This window comes from Acipenser ruthenus, chromosome 24 (genome assembly GCF_902713425.1).
Source record: "Acipenser ruthenus chromosome 24, fAciRut3.2 maternal haplotype, whole genome shotgun sequence".
In the NCBI taxonomy this organism is placed as follows: Eukaryota; Metazoa; Chordata; class Actinopteri; order Acipenseriformes; family Acipenseridae; genus Acipenser; species Acipenser ruthenus.
Genome location: NC_081212.1, coordinates 3,381,346 through 3,396,295, shown reverse-complemented (window position 1 = coordinate 3,396,295; position 14,950 = coordinate 3,381,346). Strand labels below are relative to the sequence as shown.

At 47.0% G+C, this 14,950-nt stretch overlaps 2 protein-coding genes across 6 annotated transcripts; one reads left to right on the top strand and one right to left on the bottom strand.

Annotated features, from left to right (window-relative positions):
* Positions 1 to 610: 610 nt before the first annotated feature.
* On the top strand, positions 611 to 4,437 carry LOC117429013 (vitronectin-like). Its single transcript, XM_034048113.3, has 8 exons — positions 611 to 819; positions 1,030 to 1,149; positions 1,351 to 1,677; positions 1,945 to 2,084; positions 2,354 to 2,510; positions 2,972 to 3,112; positions 3,482 to 3,880; positions 4,066 to 4,437. The coding sequence occupies exons 1-8, from the start codon at positions 762 to 764 to the stop codon at positions 4,185 to 4,187; spliced, it is 1,464 nt and encodes a 487-aa protein (XP_033904004.2). The 5' UTR covers positions 611 to 761; the 3' UTR covers positions 4,188 to 4,437.
* An 8-nt stretch (positions 4,438 to 4,445) lies between these two features.
* On the bottom strand, positions 4,446 to 12,716 carry LOC117430922 (kinesin-like protein KIF12). Of its 5 annotated transcripts, none has more exons than XM_058998052.1 (19): positions 12,294 to 12,716; positions 11,723 to 11,794; positions 11,034 to 11,411; positions 10,834 to 10,909; positions 10,530 to 10,664; positions 10,032 to 10,167; positions 9,848 to 9,939; positions 9,127 to 9,277; positions 8,192 to 8,310; positions 7,600 to 7,704; positions 7,186 to 7,324; positions 6,888 to 7,008; positions 6,453 to 6,560; positions 6,257 to 6,371; positions 6,071 to 6,142; positions 5,861 to 5,998; positions 5,357 to 5,517; positions 4,977 to 5,158; positions 4,446 to 4,696 (listed from the first exon to the last, which is right to left on the bottom strand). In XM_058998052.1, the coding sequence occupies exons 1-19, from the start codon at positions 12,311 to 12,313 to the stop codon at positions 4,560 to 4,562; spliced, it is 2,457 nt and encodes an 818-aa protein (XP_058854035.1). In that variant the 5' UTR covers positions 12,314 to 12,716; the 3' UTR covers positions 4,446 to 4,559. The 5 variants fall into 5 exon arrangements, with proteins under 5 accessions (XP_058854035.1, XP_058854036.1, XP_058854032.1 ...); XM_058998053.1 differs by having other exon boundaries at positions 5,861 to 6,142; positions 11,034 to 11,155; positions 11,333 to 11,411; positions 12,294 to 12,715; XM_058998049.1 differs by having other exon boundaries at positions 5,861 to 6,142.
* Positions 12,717 to 14,950: the final 2,234 nt, after the last annotated feature.

The window sequence follows — 14,950 nt, the reverse complement described above, 5'->3', positions numbered from 1 at the left end:
GCATAACAAACGAATCAGTCAAGCGTGTGTGCTACATATTGGATGAGTTTCATTTGTTTTTTTCTCCAACCCCTGTTCATGCATACAGTACATGCACAGGGTTATTTACGTTCCACTCAGTCCTCCGTTTAATGATTAATACACACCGCTGCTGAGGCACTGCTTATCACAGTTCAGATTGCAAAACAAAACTCACAAAGGTCCTGCTTTGTGCAGAATTACACACAGAATTACCCACTCTGCACCCGTCGATAATAAACGTCCTGGTACGAGGTCAGGGTGGACAAGCAAGGCCGAACTGCCAAAGGTTTGTTTGTGCTCAGACAGTCAAGAACTGCGTTTCTATAAATCAGTAATGATAACGCAATAAAGCTACCCAAATAACTTATCTCTCCCTCTCTCCTTCTATCCCCTCTCTCTCTTATCTCTCATCCCTCATCTCTCCCTCTCTCCTTCTATAACCTCTCTCTCATCTATCTCTCTCATCTCTCTCCCTCTCTCTCTCTCTCTCGTTCTCTCGTTCTCTCGTTCTCTCTCTCTCTCTCTCTCTCTCTCTCTCTCTCTCTCTCTCTCTCTCTCTCTCTCTCTCTCTCTCCCTCTCTCGTTCTCTCTCCTGGTTAACATGATCGATTTCTGGATCGTTAACTCTAAGGCTAAGTCAACATGTGAAGGTGAACGACCCGTTTGGCCGCTCGATCGTCTGAACGGAGCTGCACCACCCAAACCCTCTCAGTTACACGCTCTGCTCCCGAAGAGACGCCATGAAGTTGGGGGGGATCCTCATACTGTCTGCGCTCACCGCCGTTCTGGCTGTGGAAGGTAAGTGAGAACCGCTCTGACTCGGCGCCTTGTTACTTGAACCCCCTGCAATGGGTGGAACTTATTTGACTTGGAAAACATTGCATTTTACAGAAGCAAATGCCTTGAAGTCTTAAAGCTGTTAGAAATAGCGATGGGCAGACTTACATTATCTATTAGGAAGCAATACACAGGTAAATCGTGCTTCCGTGCGTTTTTCTTTCCTTGCAGATTCATGCGTTGGCCGCTGTGAGATCGGGTTCGACTCGAAGAAGAAGTGCCAGTGCGACTCCATGTGCAAGTATTACCAAAGCTGCTGCGTGGACTATGACACGGCGTGCCGCAGTAAAGGTACGGAGTTTGTGTTCAGTGCTGCTCAGTTCTAGAGCGCCCATGTAGTGTAAATTAGTACAGTAGTGGTTTAATAAGACATGTGGTTGGTACTCAAAGAGAGGCACAGCCACCAAAAAGCGTGAGGACTGTGGGAGCGCTCACCTTCATTTGATACAGAAATGTAAATGACAAAGTAAACGCTCTTCTGTTTTGTGCCAGTGTCCCGTGGAGATCTGTTTGACGTGCCAGAAGACGAATACGACTACAGTGCCAACGAGACCGAAACTGTAGAGAGCGTCCCGCCGGAAACACAGAACCAAGGGGCTTCGCTCCTCAGACCTAACGCTGTCAGACCCAGAGTAGAGACTACCACAGCAAACACTGAATATGAGCGGGATACCGAGCAGCCTGAGCTGGGAAGAGTTACAGAACCCAACCCCACCGAGCACACTCGTCCTCTGCAGCCTGAACCAGCGGAGCTGTGCAGCGGAGACCCCTTTGACGCTTTCACACAGGTGAAGAACGGCTCTATGTACGCTTTCCGAGGTAAGAGGGGAGATTTCCTATTGGACCTCAGCACCACAACGGGTGAATCTTCTAGTGCATGATAAAGCAATATATTTATTAAGTGTCCAAAACTACTTTTTTCCAGCTATTTAAAACGTCTGATTATACACATCTTTTGGAATGGCTCAACATGGTATGCAAAGGCAATCTTCCAGTCAGACCTATAGACCACGTGATCATGCATACAGTAAATAATTAACCCAACTCACCCTCTTCATCGTTTCCCCTTCCTACTCCGACTCTCAGGGCAACATTTCTACGAGCTGGACGACAAGGAGGTGAAGCCGGGATACCCAAAACTCATCAAGGACGTCTGGGGGGTGGAGGGTCCCATCGATACCGCCTTCACCCGCATAAACTGCCAGGGGAAAACCTACATCTTCAAGGTACTTTCAAACCTGACCTTGGACAGCGATTATTGGTTCAGAAGACCAATGTTTTGGCTATTGACTTAACTGACCTAATTGTGACACAGGCATTAGCTAAAATGGTAGCACCTACACTGGTATGAGACTGCCATTGTCAGATTTTAAAATACACCAATAGAATCTAAATCAACGCCCTCTTGCTAGATGGTATAGAGCACAAGCATGTTACAATCACACTGTTCCCTTGTGCTCCCAGCGCAGTCTGACACCGTGTCTCTCTGTGCCAGGGTAAGGAGTATTGGCGGTTTGAGGACGGCGTCCTGGACCCTGACTATCCCCGGGATATCTCCGAAGGGTTCAGCGGCATCCCAGACAACGTCGACGCGGCGTTCGCCCTCCCGGCAGCCAACTACCGAGGCAAAGAAAAGGTCTACTTCTTCAAAGGTGCAGCCCGCCTTGATATAAAACAGCTCGCTCTTTCTGCTTCATTTCACAGGATCAGTGTGTAAATCCCCACAGTGGCTTCTCTGCTATACACGGAAATCGAATCGTTTGTGTTATTTTGCAAAGTACAATAAAAAAAAACCTGTGTTTCCAACTTAATCAGCAGCATGTTGAAATCTCAGAATAGAATACATAAGACATGCATCTGTTAATGTAGACTGAACGAGAATGAGCTTCTAAACAAATCCCTTCATATTATGATGGAAACAATTCTACGTCTTCGGGAGATGATATGCAAAAGATAATTCTCCCAAACTCCCAAATTCTCCCAGACTTTAAAATGATACTTCTGTTTAAAAGGGCAAAGTTCTATCAGTCATGGATTAGAAACGTTACTATGATGCCCGTCGGGTTTTTAGACAGTATGTGTTGTGTATCATGAGACGGTCCCCTCTCCCCAGGCTCCCAGTATTACCAGTACGAGTTCCGCAAGCAGCCCACTCAGCAGGAGTGTTCGGAGATGGAGCCCTCGACTCTGTTCAGCCGCTACACTGCCCTGCAGTACGACACCTGGGAAGATATCTTCAGCTTTCTCTTCAAAGGTGGGACCTCACACACAACCTGCTTCGTACCCTAAAGCCTGGGGGTGACTATGAGGCTATCCAGAAATAACGACTGGAACTCTCTTCCACTCTCTTCCTCTGCTGTCCTCCCACACTATATCCCCTCACTCCTCTACGGGCTGCCCCATCTCCCTCCCCTCTCCCTCCTCTCTCTCCCCCTCCCCATCTCCCTTCCCCCACCCTCCTCTCTCTCTCCCTCCCCCATCTCCCTCCTCTCTCTCCACTCCCCCATCTCCCTCCCCTCTCCCACCTCTCTCTCCCCCTCCCCTCTCCCTCCTCCCCTCTCCCCCTCCCCCATCTCCCTCCTCTCTCTTCCCACTCCCCCATCTCCCTCCTCTCTCTCCCCAGGTTCAGATTCTTTCTCCAGCCCTGGCCCTCGCTTGATCAGCAGGGACTGGAAGGGGCTCCCTGGCCCGGTGGACGCGGTGATGGCTGCACGTCTCTACGTGGCTCCCAAGACCCAGACTGCCAGCTCTAAGAAAAGCTCCAAAGCCAGCAGGAAGCGTTCATACAAGCGCCGTCGAGGGAGGAAACAGAAGCACAGGCAGGATCGCTCCGTGTTCTGGGACCTCCAGGACCTGGGCGAGAACAGTGACCGCAGGCAGCAGCAGCGTCAGTGGCAGGGGTACGACTATGGCAGACCGGACTACGACAGACAGAGTTATCTAGAATTCATGGGTTCAGACGAGGACTACGACATGCTCCACAAGTGCCAGCCCATTCAGAGCATCTACTTTTTCATTAAAGGTATGTCTTGGGTAGTGCTGGCAGGGTCCAGCCCCTTGTTAGGGCTCTTAGTGGAGTGCACTGCAAGTCAGAAGCTGATCGGTTAATGACTAAAATACTGGGGGTTTAGCTCCCCTATAAGAAAAGAGAATCATTAACCATGTCAGGAACCAGGTCTCAATGATAATATTCTTGTTTTCTTTAAGATAAATATTACCGTGTGAATCTTCAGACCAAGAGGGTGGATATTGTATCGCCCCCGTACCCAAGATCCATCGCCAAATACTGGCTGGGCTGCCCAGAGAAAGGAGGAGCAGAGAGGAAGTGAAAACCATTATTATAATTCGCAGTGTATTATCAAACTCTGTGAATCTGGTACTTAATTGTGTGGAAGTAAGGCGTGATGATTATATGCCAATCAAGATATGCAAGGTGAATTGTGTTACTTCTGCTTTCCTGTATAACTTCCATACGCTGGGTGACGAGGTCCACTTTAGCAGGGCTTGCGCACTGGTAAACGCTTGCTGCAGTCTGTCAATTTGTGAAGCAGCTGTAATAAAAATGATCACTTTGCTGTAGTGTGGATAACTGTGTCTTTATTTTGAGAATTCCAATTTACAAGGCGTAAAATCAATTGGGAGTCCCTACAAAAAAAAAAGGGAAAACAGAGACAGTCGGGAGGCCCGGTACAGGCCTGCTCTCAGGACGGGTGTTTGGTCCTGTCAGGCTGCCGTCTCTCTGCGTTGCCATGGCGCTCGTGCTCCCTGGTCATGTGACGAGGGTGTTCCTTCTTGACCTGTGCTCTGAGCTCCTCCTGTCTGGGTAGGGAAGGCTCCGCTGTGGGGGAAAGGTAAAGCCCTTATAAAATACGTAAATCATTTCTATTAATGATTGAAACAAACCAAACACTGCACACTGGTCCCTTTTAACACACTGTAACTACAAAAGCATGCTGACTGCAGTTTGATTCTGGGTAGACAGCAACAGTGCTGGTATGTGAAAAGATTAATCTAAAAGGGATTGCATTTTTACTGCAGTGCAGTTCTGTTTAATGCAGGCACACTGTCCACACTCCTGCCCTCTCCAGTACTGGATGTAAGCTGCTGCTGCCTCATACCTTTCACCCTGCCGCGCCTGGGCTGTAGCACTGCCGTCTCCAGGTGAGGGGGGCTGGGGAGCGGAGGGGCTGAGGGCAGCACCCTGTCCTGTGATCTCTGGGGAGGGGTGCTGCCTGGCTGGGTGCGAGTCTCCTTCATGAGCTGAAAGCGGTTTGCGTAGCTGCCACTCGTTGCCTGGCTCCTTAGCAGAGGGGTACAGAAAAGAACACTGTCATCACAATGCACCGTGACCCATCCCTTACACAAAAGAGTAGTGCAGTGCAGTATGACTGGGTTTTAATCCCTGTTTAACACTGGATTTATTTATTTATTTGTTTTGCACATTTCTTCAGCACTGAAGGTTTCGCTACACAAGCGATCAAAGAATTGAAGCGCTCACTTTTTCCTCCGGGGCAGGATGGCGTCCACACTCTGCTGTTGATTCAATGCAGGCTGGGGCTGCTGCAAGCCGCCCTGGGGATCAGGAGGGTGCTTTGCTTTGTTTTCGTGGATGAAGAATTCAATTGGTGGCAGTTCGACCTGGAGCAAGAGACCAGAAGACTGATCCCGCAGGACAAACACAAAACAAGACAGCAGGAATTGCAGAGGGGCACTGTGTATTTACTGCTGTGATCCAGCAGGTGGCGCCAATACACTTATACTTGTGATTGTGATGTTTTCGTAATCTTTACTTAAAAGGTATAGTATACACCATGCATACATTTTTACATATTTAAGATCTTGCATCTTACATTAAGTTATCAAGGTTACCTAAAAAATCATATGGCAATCTCATTATTAATTTCTGTTATAGGTTCCTGAACTATGCATTTATAACATTCTACTGCTGGAAGTAGGGGCGCGCCTGTTGCTCTATTCAGTGACTACAATCTCCTATACACACCTGACTGTGCTGGTCGGTCAGGCTAGCCCCTCCCCTGGGCGGGTCTAGTTGATCATGTGGGAGGGGAATCAGAGGGGCGGGGTCTTCCACAGACACAAAGGGACGGGGTCTGGCGTACCATTCCGCGGGGTATAAGGCCTGTGTCCAATAGGAAAGCATTGATAGAATGGAATCCTTCACCCTAATCAAATTGTAGCTGTAAGACAGTACCTGTAAAGAGCTGTCAGAGGCACAGCCATGGCAGTGATGGCCAGGGTGACAGGGATAGACTGCAACCTGCTTCTGAAAGACATATAGATCCTATTTGAAAGTTAACAGTAGTTGTGCAGTTCCATTGCTGGACCAAAGTCTGGTACCATAAGAGATGGGGTCAGCCAAACTTCTAATCCCACTTACATGTCTGTGCAGAGGGGAGGAGAAGTGGGGGCACTGGCCACTGCTGCAGCTGCTCATGCTCTCAGTGGAGTGGCCTGATTGGGTGCTGATGGTCAGTGGGGAGGAAGAGATCACCCTGCAGAGGGAAAGAAAAGCCTGAGGAAGAGCTCCCACAATACCGTGCTTGTACCACGGGGCACTGCGGGAATCCTCCTACCTCTCGAGGTCCTCCAGTTTGCGCATCAGCCTCCCGTTCTCCTGCGACAGCATCTTCCTTGTCTGTCTGGAGCTCTCCCGACTGCTCAGCAGAGCGCTCCTCTCCTGCCTGTGCAGAGACACGTAGCGGGTTACAGCATCATCATCAACGTCATTATCATCATCATGATCATCACCATAATCATCATTATCATCACCATCGTCATCGTCATCATCATCATCATCATCATCATCATCACCATCATCGTCATCACCATCATCATCATCACCGTCATCGTCATCATCATCATCATCACCATCGTCATCTCAGGAGAGTGGTGTAGTATTAGGATGGGTAGCTGGATCATTAAGACAAGCCCCCTCATGTTCTCAGGAGAATGGTGTAGTATTAAGATGGGTAGCTGGATCATTAAGACAAGCCCCCTCATGTTCTCACCTCAGGGCATCGTTCTCCCTCATGAACTCCTGCAGCAGGTCGTACAGGCTGTGCTTGGGGAAGGGAGGGACTTTCTTCAGGGGCTCGGCCGGCTCCACTCCCCCGTGCTCGCTGCTGCAGGCTGGGGAGGGGGATCAGAGTGTTACCCTCAACAGAACCAGAAAACAACAAAACCGTTCATCAACAGATCCTACTTATTTACTGAAAACTCACCTGCGACAGGGAATTTAGTTTCAGATATAAACAGTAAAGAGCATTGCAGGCAACGACACAGTAAAGAACAACAACAAAGACCTACTGCTGCCACTTTCTCCGTTTTCCGGCCAGTGCTTCCTGCTGACCACAGGAAGTTGAAGCCGTTGCCGTAGAAAGAGGTTCTCCATCCGCAGGAACTTGATTTCTCTCTCCAGGCTGATCACCCGCCTCTCTTTCGAGTCCTGGGATGACAGCAAAGAATCCTGGGAAACTGAGGAGAGCCCTGTGCAAGACTCTCTCAGCAGTGAAGGATGTTAAAGAACATCAGCACAGTGAAATAATTCAGTCAATACATTCTTGGCAAAAATGTATTTGGTGCCCACATAACTTTGATATATCCTGTTGTGCTTCCTGAGGTCAGTTGCATCATCAGTAAAGTCTGTCAGGGTTTAGTTATTGACATGATTAAAAGTAATTTATATTAGGTGTTTTCTTCGCTATCTTTGAGGTTCCTTACCCGTTTAGCCACGGGTCTGTTCTTGATCCTTTTGGCCCTGCTGGCGTACCGTAGCGTGTTCATGGTCTCCTGCAGGTTCATGGTTGCCGGGGAGATGCAGGCAATCTGGCCACAAAAAGGCGGGATATCAATATAGCTGACCGGCCGCTTCACTAGCAGTAACAATATGGAATGTATTTTTTCATTTTTCGGACACGTTTTATACAAATTAATTTGTATTTGACAAAAAAAAGAGTATAGTAGTGGGGCAGCAGTGTGGAGTAGTGGTTAGGGCTCTGGACTCTTGACCGGAGGGTTGTGGGTTCAATCCCCAGTGGAGGACACTGCTGTTGTACCCTTGAGCAAGGTACTTTACCTAGATTGCTCCAGTAAAAACCCAACTGTATAAATGGGTAATTGTATGTAAAAATAATGTGATATCTGTATAATGTGAAATAATGTATAATGTGATATCTTGTAACAATTGTAAGTCGCCCTGGATAAGGGTGTCTGCTAAGAAATAAATAATAATAATAATATTAACATACATTTCAGGACTGGTACAACATTACTTTGAACTCCAGCCAATGGCAATGCTGATAGTCCAGCTTACCATGAGCGTGACCCCGGACCCTCCCAGCGAATCAGCTAGCAGCTTGGTGAGCTTGCTATCCCGGTACGGGATGTGCCCCTCCCTTTTGCGGGGGTCCACGAGGGCCGAGATGCAGTTCCCTGTGCAAGGAGAGATGGGAAGCACAAGCTATAGCGAATAGCAATACATCTGGCGTGCGATTTTCAATGTAAAATGCTTAACGGAATCACTGGTTAATAGAATCATCTGCTTAGTAAAATTACAAATTGGGTTCCCCTTCCCTTTGATGTTGTCATTGTCTTCCTTCAAGCAGTGCACCTTGATATCCCAAAAGATATGGGCTATCAGAACAAATGCAGTGCATTGAGACAAGACAGGATCAGACTTAGGATCTTACAATACAATACAGCAGTATGTTTTCTGTTATTTCATGCTTGAAATAACATGCAGCAATTAAATTTCATGCAGCAGTGTGGAGTAGTGGTTAGGGCTCTGGACTCTGGACCGGAGGGTTGTGGGTTCAATCCCCAGTGGGGGACACTGCTGTTGTACCCTTGAGCAAGGTACTTTACCTAGATTGCTCCAGTAAAAACCCAACTGTATAAATGGGTAATTGTATGTAAAATAATGTGATATCTGTATAATGTGAAATAATGTGATATCTTGTAACAATTGTAAGTCGCCCTGGATAAGGGTGTCTGCTAAGAAATAAATAAATAAAAATAAAATGAACCATCTTAATAGACTATGTTAGAAAAACCAAGGAGTACAAATTTGATCACATTAATTAATGATGATCTACCTTATAAATGACAACACTTTTTTTTACCGTGACGGATCTGCCTCTGTTTAATGTGTTGCCTATGTTTATTTGAAAGCCATTAAGAAGGCAGATTGTGTTTTGAGTTCTTTAAGCTGCAGTGTAACGGTGGTGGCTCTGAGGTTCTTGCACCCACCCAAGGTGAGGAGGCTGCGGTTGATGTTGCCCGCCTCCTCCATCAGCTCCCCAGAGGAGCCCGTCTCCTTCACCCGCTCACTCCCGGCCAGGTCCACCATGCACAGCTTGCCGTGTCTGGCCAGATACCCCCCTCTTCCATCAGGGTGAGCCTGCCGGTGCAAAGCAAACAGACTCAGACTGCACTGATAAACTGTGTGTCTAGGGTTAGCAGATTTCCATTCCATTCAAATGCTGCTCGGAAACAAAGGGAACACAGGTTTATCTGCAAACTAGGAACTTCATGGAATGAACATTCTATTCTGACATAAGCATGACATCATCCACAGAATTCTTGAAAATGTAAAACTTTTGTATATATCCAAAAGAATTCTTAATTTTTATTTCTATCTATATAGATCTATATCTATGTATATCTGTCTATCTCTCTCTCTCTCTCTCTAGATAGATAGATAGATAGATAGATAGATAGATAGATAGATAGATAGATAGATAGATGTCGCATATCTGCTGTTTGCGCTGTGAGGTTCTATGCTTGTTCAATCTCCCTCTCTCTCTCTCTCTCTCTCTCTCTCTCTCTCTCTCTCTCTCTCTCTCTCTCTCTCTCTATCTATAGATAGATAGATAGATAGATAGATAGATAGATAGATAGATAGATAGATAGATAGACAGATAGATAGATAGATAGATAGCTGTGAGGTTCTATGCTTGTTCTGTCTCACCACCTCGCTCTCGATGTACACAGTGAAGATGGAGTGGCTGCGGCTTGACTGCTGGTTCTGGGAGTGAGAGGAGGTCTGTCTGCTCCCGATACCTGAGGGAGAGGAGGGAGGAGGGGAGAGGGTGAGGCAGACAGGCAGGCAGAGAGACAGGCAGACAGAGAGACAGGCAGACAGACAGCGTTACCTCCCTCTAGCAGTGCCATGACGCTGTCCAGGCTCTCGAACTCCACGTTGGACAGGTTCTCCACATAGAAGCCGGTGTTTTTGGTCCAGCGGACGGTCAGCGAGTCGGTCAGGCCAGGGTTCAAGAGGTCACGTACCTGGAGAGGCAGGGAGAGAGGGAGAGAGGGAGGGAGGGAGAGAGGGGGTGAGTGCAGAACACAGCAACACAACTGGAGCCCCAGAGCACACTGCCCCAGTGAAAAAGCACCGGTCAAAAAGATATTATCAAGAGAACGTCCCTGGCTAGCAGCGTAAGGAATACTGCACCACAAACTTCCAATCCAAGCAGCTTCCTCAGTACCTCTCAGGGTGTCAGAACAGGGTTGCATGCAGTTTCACAATATAGCGTCAATTAACCCCTCTTACAGAACACAGGGCTTTCACTGACTCAGCTTAGGCACCCATACCCAGCTCAGATCCAGACCAGCTTAGCCCGCTTTACTGGTGATCAGCCGAGTACCTGCTCATTGTAGATCTCCAGGTAAGAGGCGCTGAGCACAAAGTCACCCTCCTTAGCCTGCACCTCGTCCAGGAGATAGGCGAACGATCTCTGCATCAGACCGTAGAAACTGCGCTCCCTCAGACCGTCCGAGAACTGGAGGACAAAATGGACAAGGCTGGTGTGTAGCAGCAGTGGAATAACACCCAGATCATGGAATAATGTAATGGGTAGTAGTTCCCAACAGGTGGTGCTGTGGAGCCACACAGAGAGGTCAGAGTGGATAAACCAGCCTGGATAGGGGTCAGGTTGAGAAGCTGCTCACCAGGGAGTGTGGACCCGTTATTGTGTAAGTCTTTCCAGATCCTGTCTGTCCGAAACCAAAGACTGTGCAGGAGAACCTGCAAGGGAAAGAAATGAATACTAATAACCCTGATATGAATAATAAGCGCTATCCTGGCAAACCTAGCTCTTTTTAATATTTGGTCCGGGTTCGAGACCGTGTTTTCGGACAGCCAGCTTTACCCATCAGCGGCGAGGTCGATGAGCCTCTTCACCCCGCACTGCTCGAAGACATCGTGCTGCGAACTCCCGGCTTCGAAAACCGCGTCAAAGGTGAAGGCCCGGTCCTGCACGCCATTGTTCACCTGCAAGGAAAAAACAAACTGGCTTACCTGTAAAACAAATTCAGTGCTCTGAAGAACACCAGCTGTGCTTGTGAAGAAGTCTTGAAGGCTCGGAAGAAACTTCCCCTCCAAAAGGGATAACTTAAACACAAAAAAATGTGTTTGACGTGTTTCAAGGACGAAGCCAGCCTCACTCACCAGTATGGTTCCCTGGCCAGGGCAGTACAGCACTCCCTGGTCCCCTTGACTGCGCTCCGTGTTGTTAAGAGGTCTCACCCTGACACACATACACACACACAGGGGAGACAGACATTATACAGCAAGGCTCCTGTTGTTGGAAGCGTCATACTTAACGCTGCATTCCATTCCTCTTCAAGTTATTGATTAATCAAATTACTACCTCAAGAATACAGCTTTTATTTTTTGGACTTCCTTTTTTTTTGCAAAGGCATAACAAAATGCAGTGGAGCATAACAAGGGTGAAACATTGAGGTACAATACATTAAAAAATAAAATACAAAGTGGTATGCTACGGTACAGCGGTAAATGCAAAGTATAAGCAGCTGCAAAAGTGTTCTACGTGCTTACCTGACAGCTACGAGGACACTGGACTCGTCACCTCCCGCATCCCCTCTCACATCCCCGCTCTCCAGCGGCTCTCTGGAACAGACGCACACAGCGGTTTGTATTGAGATTTTACAATTAGTCAGCTGCAGAGGGGGGAGAGCTACACAATTGCTCACTTCAGAAAATTCAGTTTTTTCAATGGTAGAAAACACATGTAAAAAAAGCCTGTTAAACAATTTTCTGAGCTGAAACAGCACTTTACTACCAGCAAACAGAACCAGTATATTACCACGGTTTCAAATACGTTGCCCTCAGGTCTTGATGAAGTTCAGTTAAGATCAGACTGCCACACCAAGTGCCTTAGCTTTGTCTTTGTTTAAATGCCTGATTCACATAACCTTGAGATTATTTTAGAAATTGTATTTCTATTACTATACTATAAAGTTATATTATATCCAGTTTCCTGGACAGCACACCCATGTCCGAGGGACTATTTGAACCCCTGTAGATATTACTGTACTAGCCCTCAGCTGCAGCCCGCCACAGAAATAAACACAGAAATAAGAGATGACAGCCACCTCATGTCCATTACCCAGAGGAGAAGAGAAACATCAGTTTTCAGTCTTGAAGAATGTGCTGTATGACTCCCAGGCAGCTCAAACGCTCAGTACCACATCCTTTGCTGTGTGCCCCCTCTCTCCCTCTCTCTCTCTCTCTATAACTCTCTCTCTCTCTATAACTCTCTCTCTCGCTCTCTCCTGAGTTAGCCCTACCTGCTGCACAGCACCTCAGTGACACAACAATCACTCAGAACTCTGGGAAGGCTGAGAGTTAACTCTTTAACTGCCAGCCAGCTGACAGCAAAGGATAGTCAGACTTTACATAACATTTTAACAGCATGCATATCTTATTTAATAGAAAAGGTAAAAGCAGTTAAAGTGTTAAACATTAAAATATTTCTCCGCTGACCGTTTCCTGCTCCCGCAGGTTCCAGACGGCTGGACGTAGCCTTGAGCTGCCAAACCCCCAGCCCCTGGTCACTCATTAACCACCCTGTTGCTTGGCCTCTTTGCTGGGCACTGCCAGGCGCTTTGAAATGGGTGCAGGAATGCAATGCTATGAATAGTACACTGATTATTCAGGGTAATTAATAACCTGCCCACAGACAAAAGAAGTCTTCTTTTTGATGTTAATTCATGTGTTATTTAACAATGTATCCGTGAACATTGGATCAGCTTTAAAGAAAGATCTAAACAGCATCTATGCAAAAACTGTGAAATAGCAGTTTTAAGTGCAACTAACTTCATTTGGTACCTCTTTACAGCTCGTGCAAGGACTTCAGCTCAATAACTAATAATGTGACCCTGCCTGGCATTGGTTTAGTTCCCATTAACAGGACCTCTACCTCATGTCAGATTGGGTCAGCGTTTGTCCTGATCACAGCATAAACTTGAAGACACCTCAAGGGATATTATTATTAAGCTCATTAACACTTCTTGCAATTTGTGCAGAGAGATAGGCAGAGGATCGGAATGAGAAATGCGCCGTTCAAGTTCATCCCGCACATGCTCGACTGGATTGAGATCCTGGGATGGTGGTTGCCATGGAAGATGCGCCTCAAGCAATTAGAACTCAGTCCTGACACAGTGGATGGGTGCATTGAGAAGTAGCTATAAGATAGCCATCAGAGTACAAGCGCAGAACACTTGGGTAGACACGTAACTGTGCTTGAGTAAACTTCAGCCTTCCAGAGTACTCAAGAGATCCAGGGAATCCCAGGAGAACATGTCCCACACCAGGGCCGATGCCAAATCCAATCCTAGTAATCTATCCTGGCAGAGAATTAAAAACAAATACAAAACTGTGAGTTATTTCCTTCTCAGTCTGGTATTGCAATCCTGTGCTTTGGGCTGGTAGGTCATAAAAAGTGATTGAAATCCCAAGTCCTTTGTGCATTGTTTATTAAAATAGCTATTGTGAAACGTTATTGACGAATTTATTAAAGCAAGACCTAACGCAGAAGGAATTTGACCGGTATTGTATTTTTTGTTATTATACACAATTGAATCACATGCGTTTTTTTTTTAGAGGGTTGAACTGAATTGTGAATTTCTAGTTAAATAAAGTACTCATAATAATACTAAAATGATGAGGTGCCAGCAATACATGCTAAACCCTGCATGCTTGCTATCTGAATCTTATCTGTCATCGATTTCATTGAAGACCTACATATAAAGCACTAAATGGCTTGGCGTTGGATTACCTAAGCGAGATTCTGTCCCTGTATAAACCTGTGCACACTTTCAGGTCAGCTAAAACTGGCCTTTTGTGCCTCCCAAAGGTAACATTGAAAAGGAGAGGAGAAGGTGCATGTAGTTAGAATGCCCCCAGATTGTGGAACTCATTGCTCTTTTCTATTAGAGACGCCACGACTACTACTGAACTACTGAACTACCAGGCAGATGTGTGCAGGGCACAAATGAACAACAACATAGAGAGGAAGTGGAAAAGTGGCGCAAGACGGTGATAAACACCCCTCAGGAAACTCAGATCTGCCGAAGGGAAACTCCTGTGAGCTCCACACGGACGCATCCTGAGGTTTAACTGCTGGACGGGCGGGGGACACAGTTCAAAGTGTCTTCCCAGTCACTCAGCTCTAACCTCTAGGCCACACTGCCTCCCTGACCCCTAGCCCCCAATGCGGCCGATCCCCTCGGCTCTATCTAGGGTAACCATGAGACCCCATGTGCACTAGGACAGTGTGGGACAGTGCAGGCTTTTCAACTCACACCCCAATGCATTCTGGTATTACCTGTCTCAGGTACCTTTCACAGCAGGACTACACTTACCAGAATGCATTGCGGTGTGAGTCGAAAAGCCTGAACTGTCCCAAACTGTCCTTGTGTACTTGGAGTCACATGGTAACCCTAGTTCTAACCACAAACCCAACCGTGTCCCAACCTCTCAGCTCTAACCACTAACCCAACCGTGTCCAGCCCATCAACTCAAACCACTGGCTCAAATGTTTAATTTTACCAGATTTTAAAGCAGTTCTCTGCTTTTTTACACTCTTGTAACCAGTAGAAAGCCCTTCCAGGAATTGGCCATGCCTACGCTAGGCTATACTCGGTTCCTTGGCTATTTGTAGCGCTCTGAAAGGTGAGGTTTTTATTCCTGTAATCACTGCTGAGTCAGGAGGGAGGAAACAAGAGAACAAACCCAGAGAGGAAACAGGCGGGGGCCTGATGT

Bases quoted from the DNA above. Each gene is read 5' to 3' on its own strand.
- LOC117429013 (XM_034048113.3), top strand. From the start codon at position 762: ATGAAGTTGGGGGGGATCCTCATACTGTCTGCGCTCACCGCCGTTCTG. The intron at 1,150-1,350 runs GTACGGAGTTTG...GTTTTGTGCCAG, and splicing joins CACGGCGTGCCGCAGTAAAG to TGTCCCGTGGAGATCTGTTT. The intron at 2,085-2,353 runs GTACTTTCAAAC...TCTCTGTGCCAG, and splicing joins GGAAAACCTACATCTTCAAG to GGTAAGGAGTATTGGCGGTT.
- LOC117430922 (XM_058998049.1), bottom strand. From the start codon at position 12,313: ATGTTTCTCTTCTCCTCTGG. The intron at 10,910-11,033 runs GTAAAGCTGGCT...TTTCCCTTGCAG, and splicing joins ATCGACCTCGCCGCTGATGG to GTTCTCCTGCACAGTCTTTG. The intron at 7,325-7,599 runs GTAAGGAACCTC...CTGTCATCCCAG, and splicing joins ACAGACCCGTGGCTAAACGG to GACTCGAAAGAGAGGCGGGT.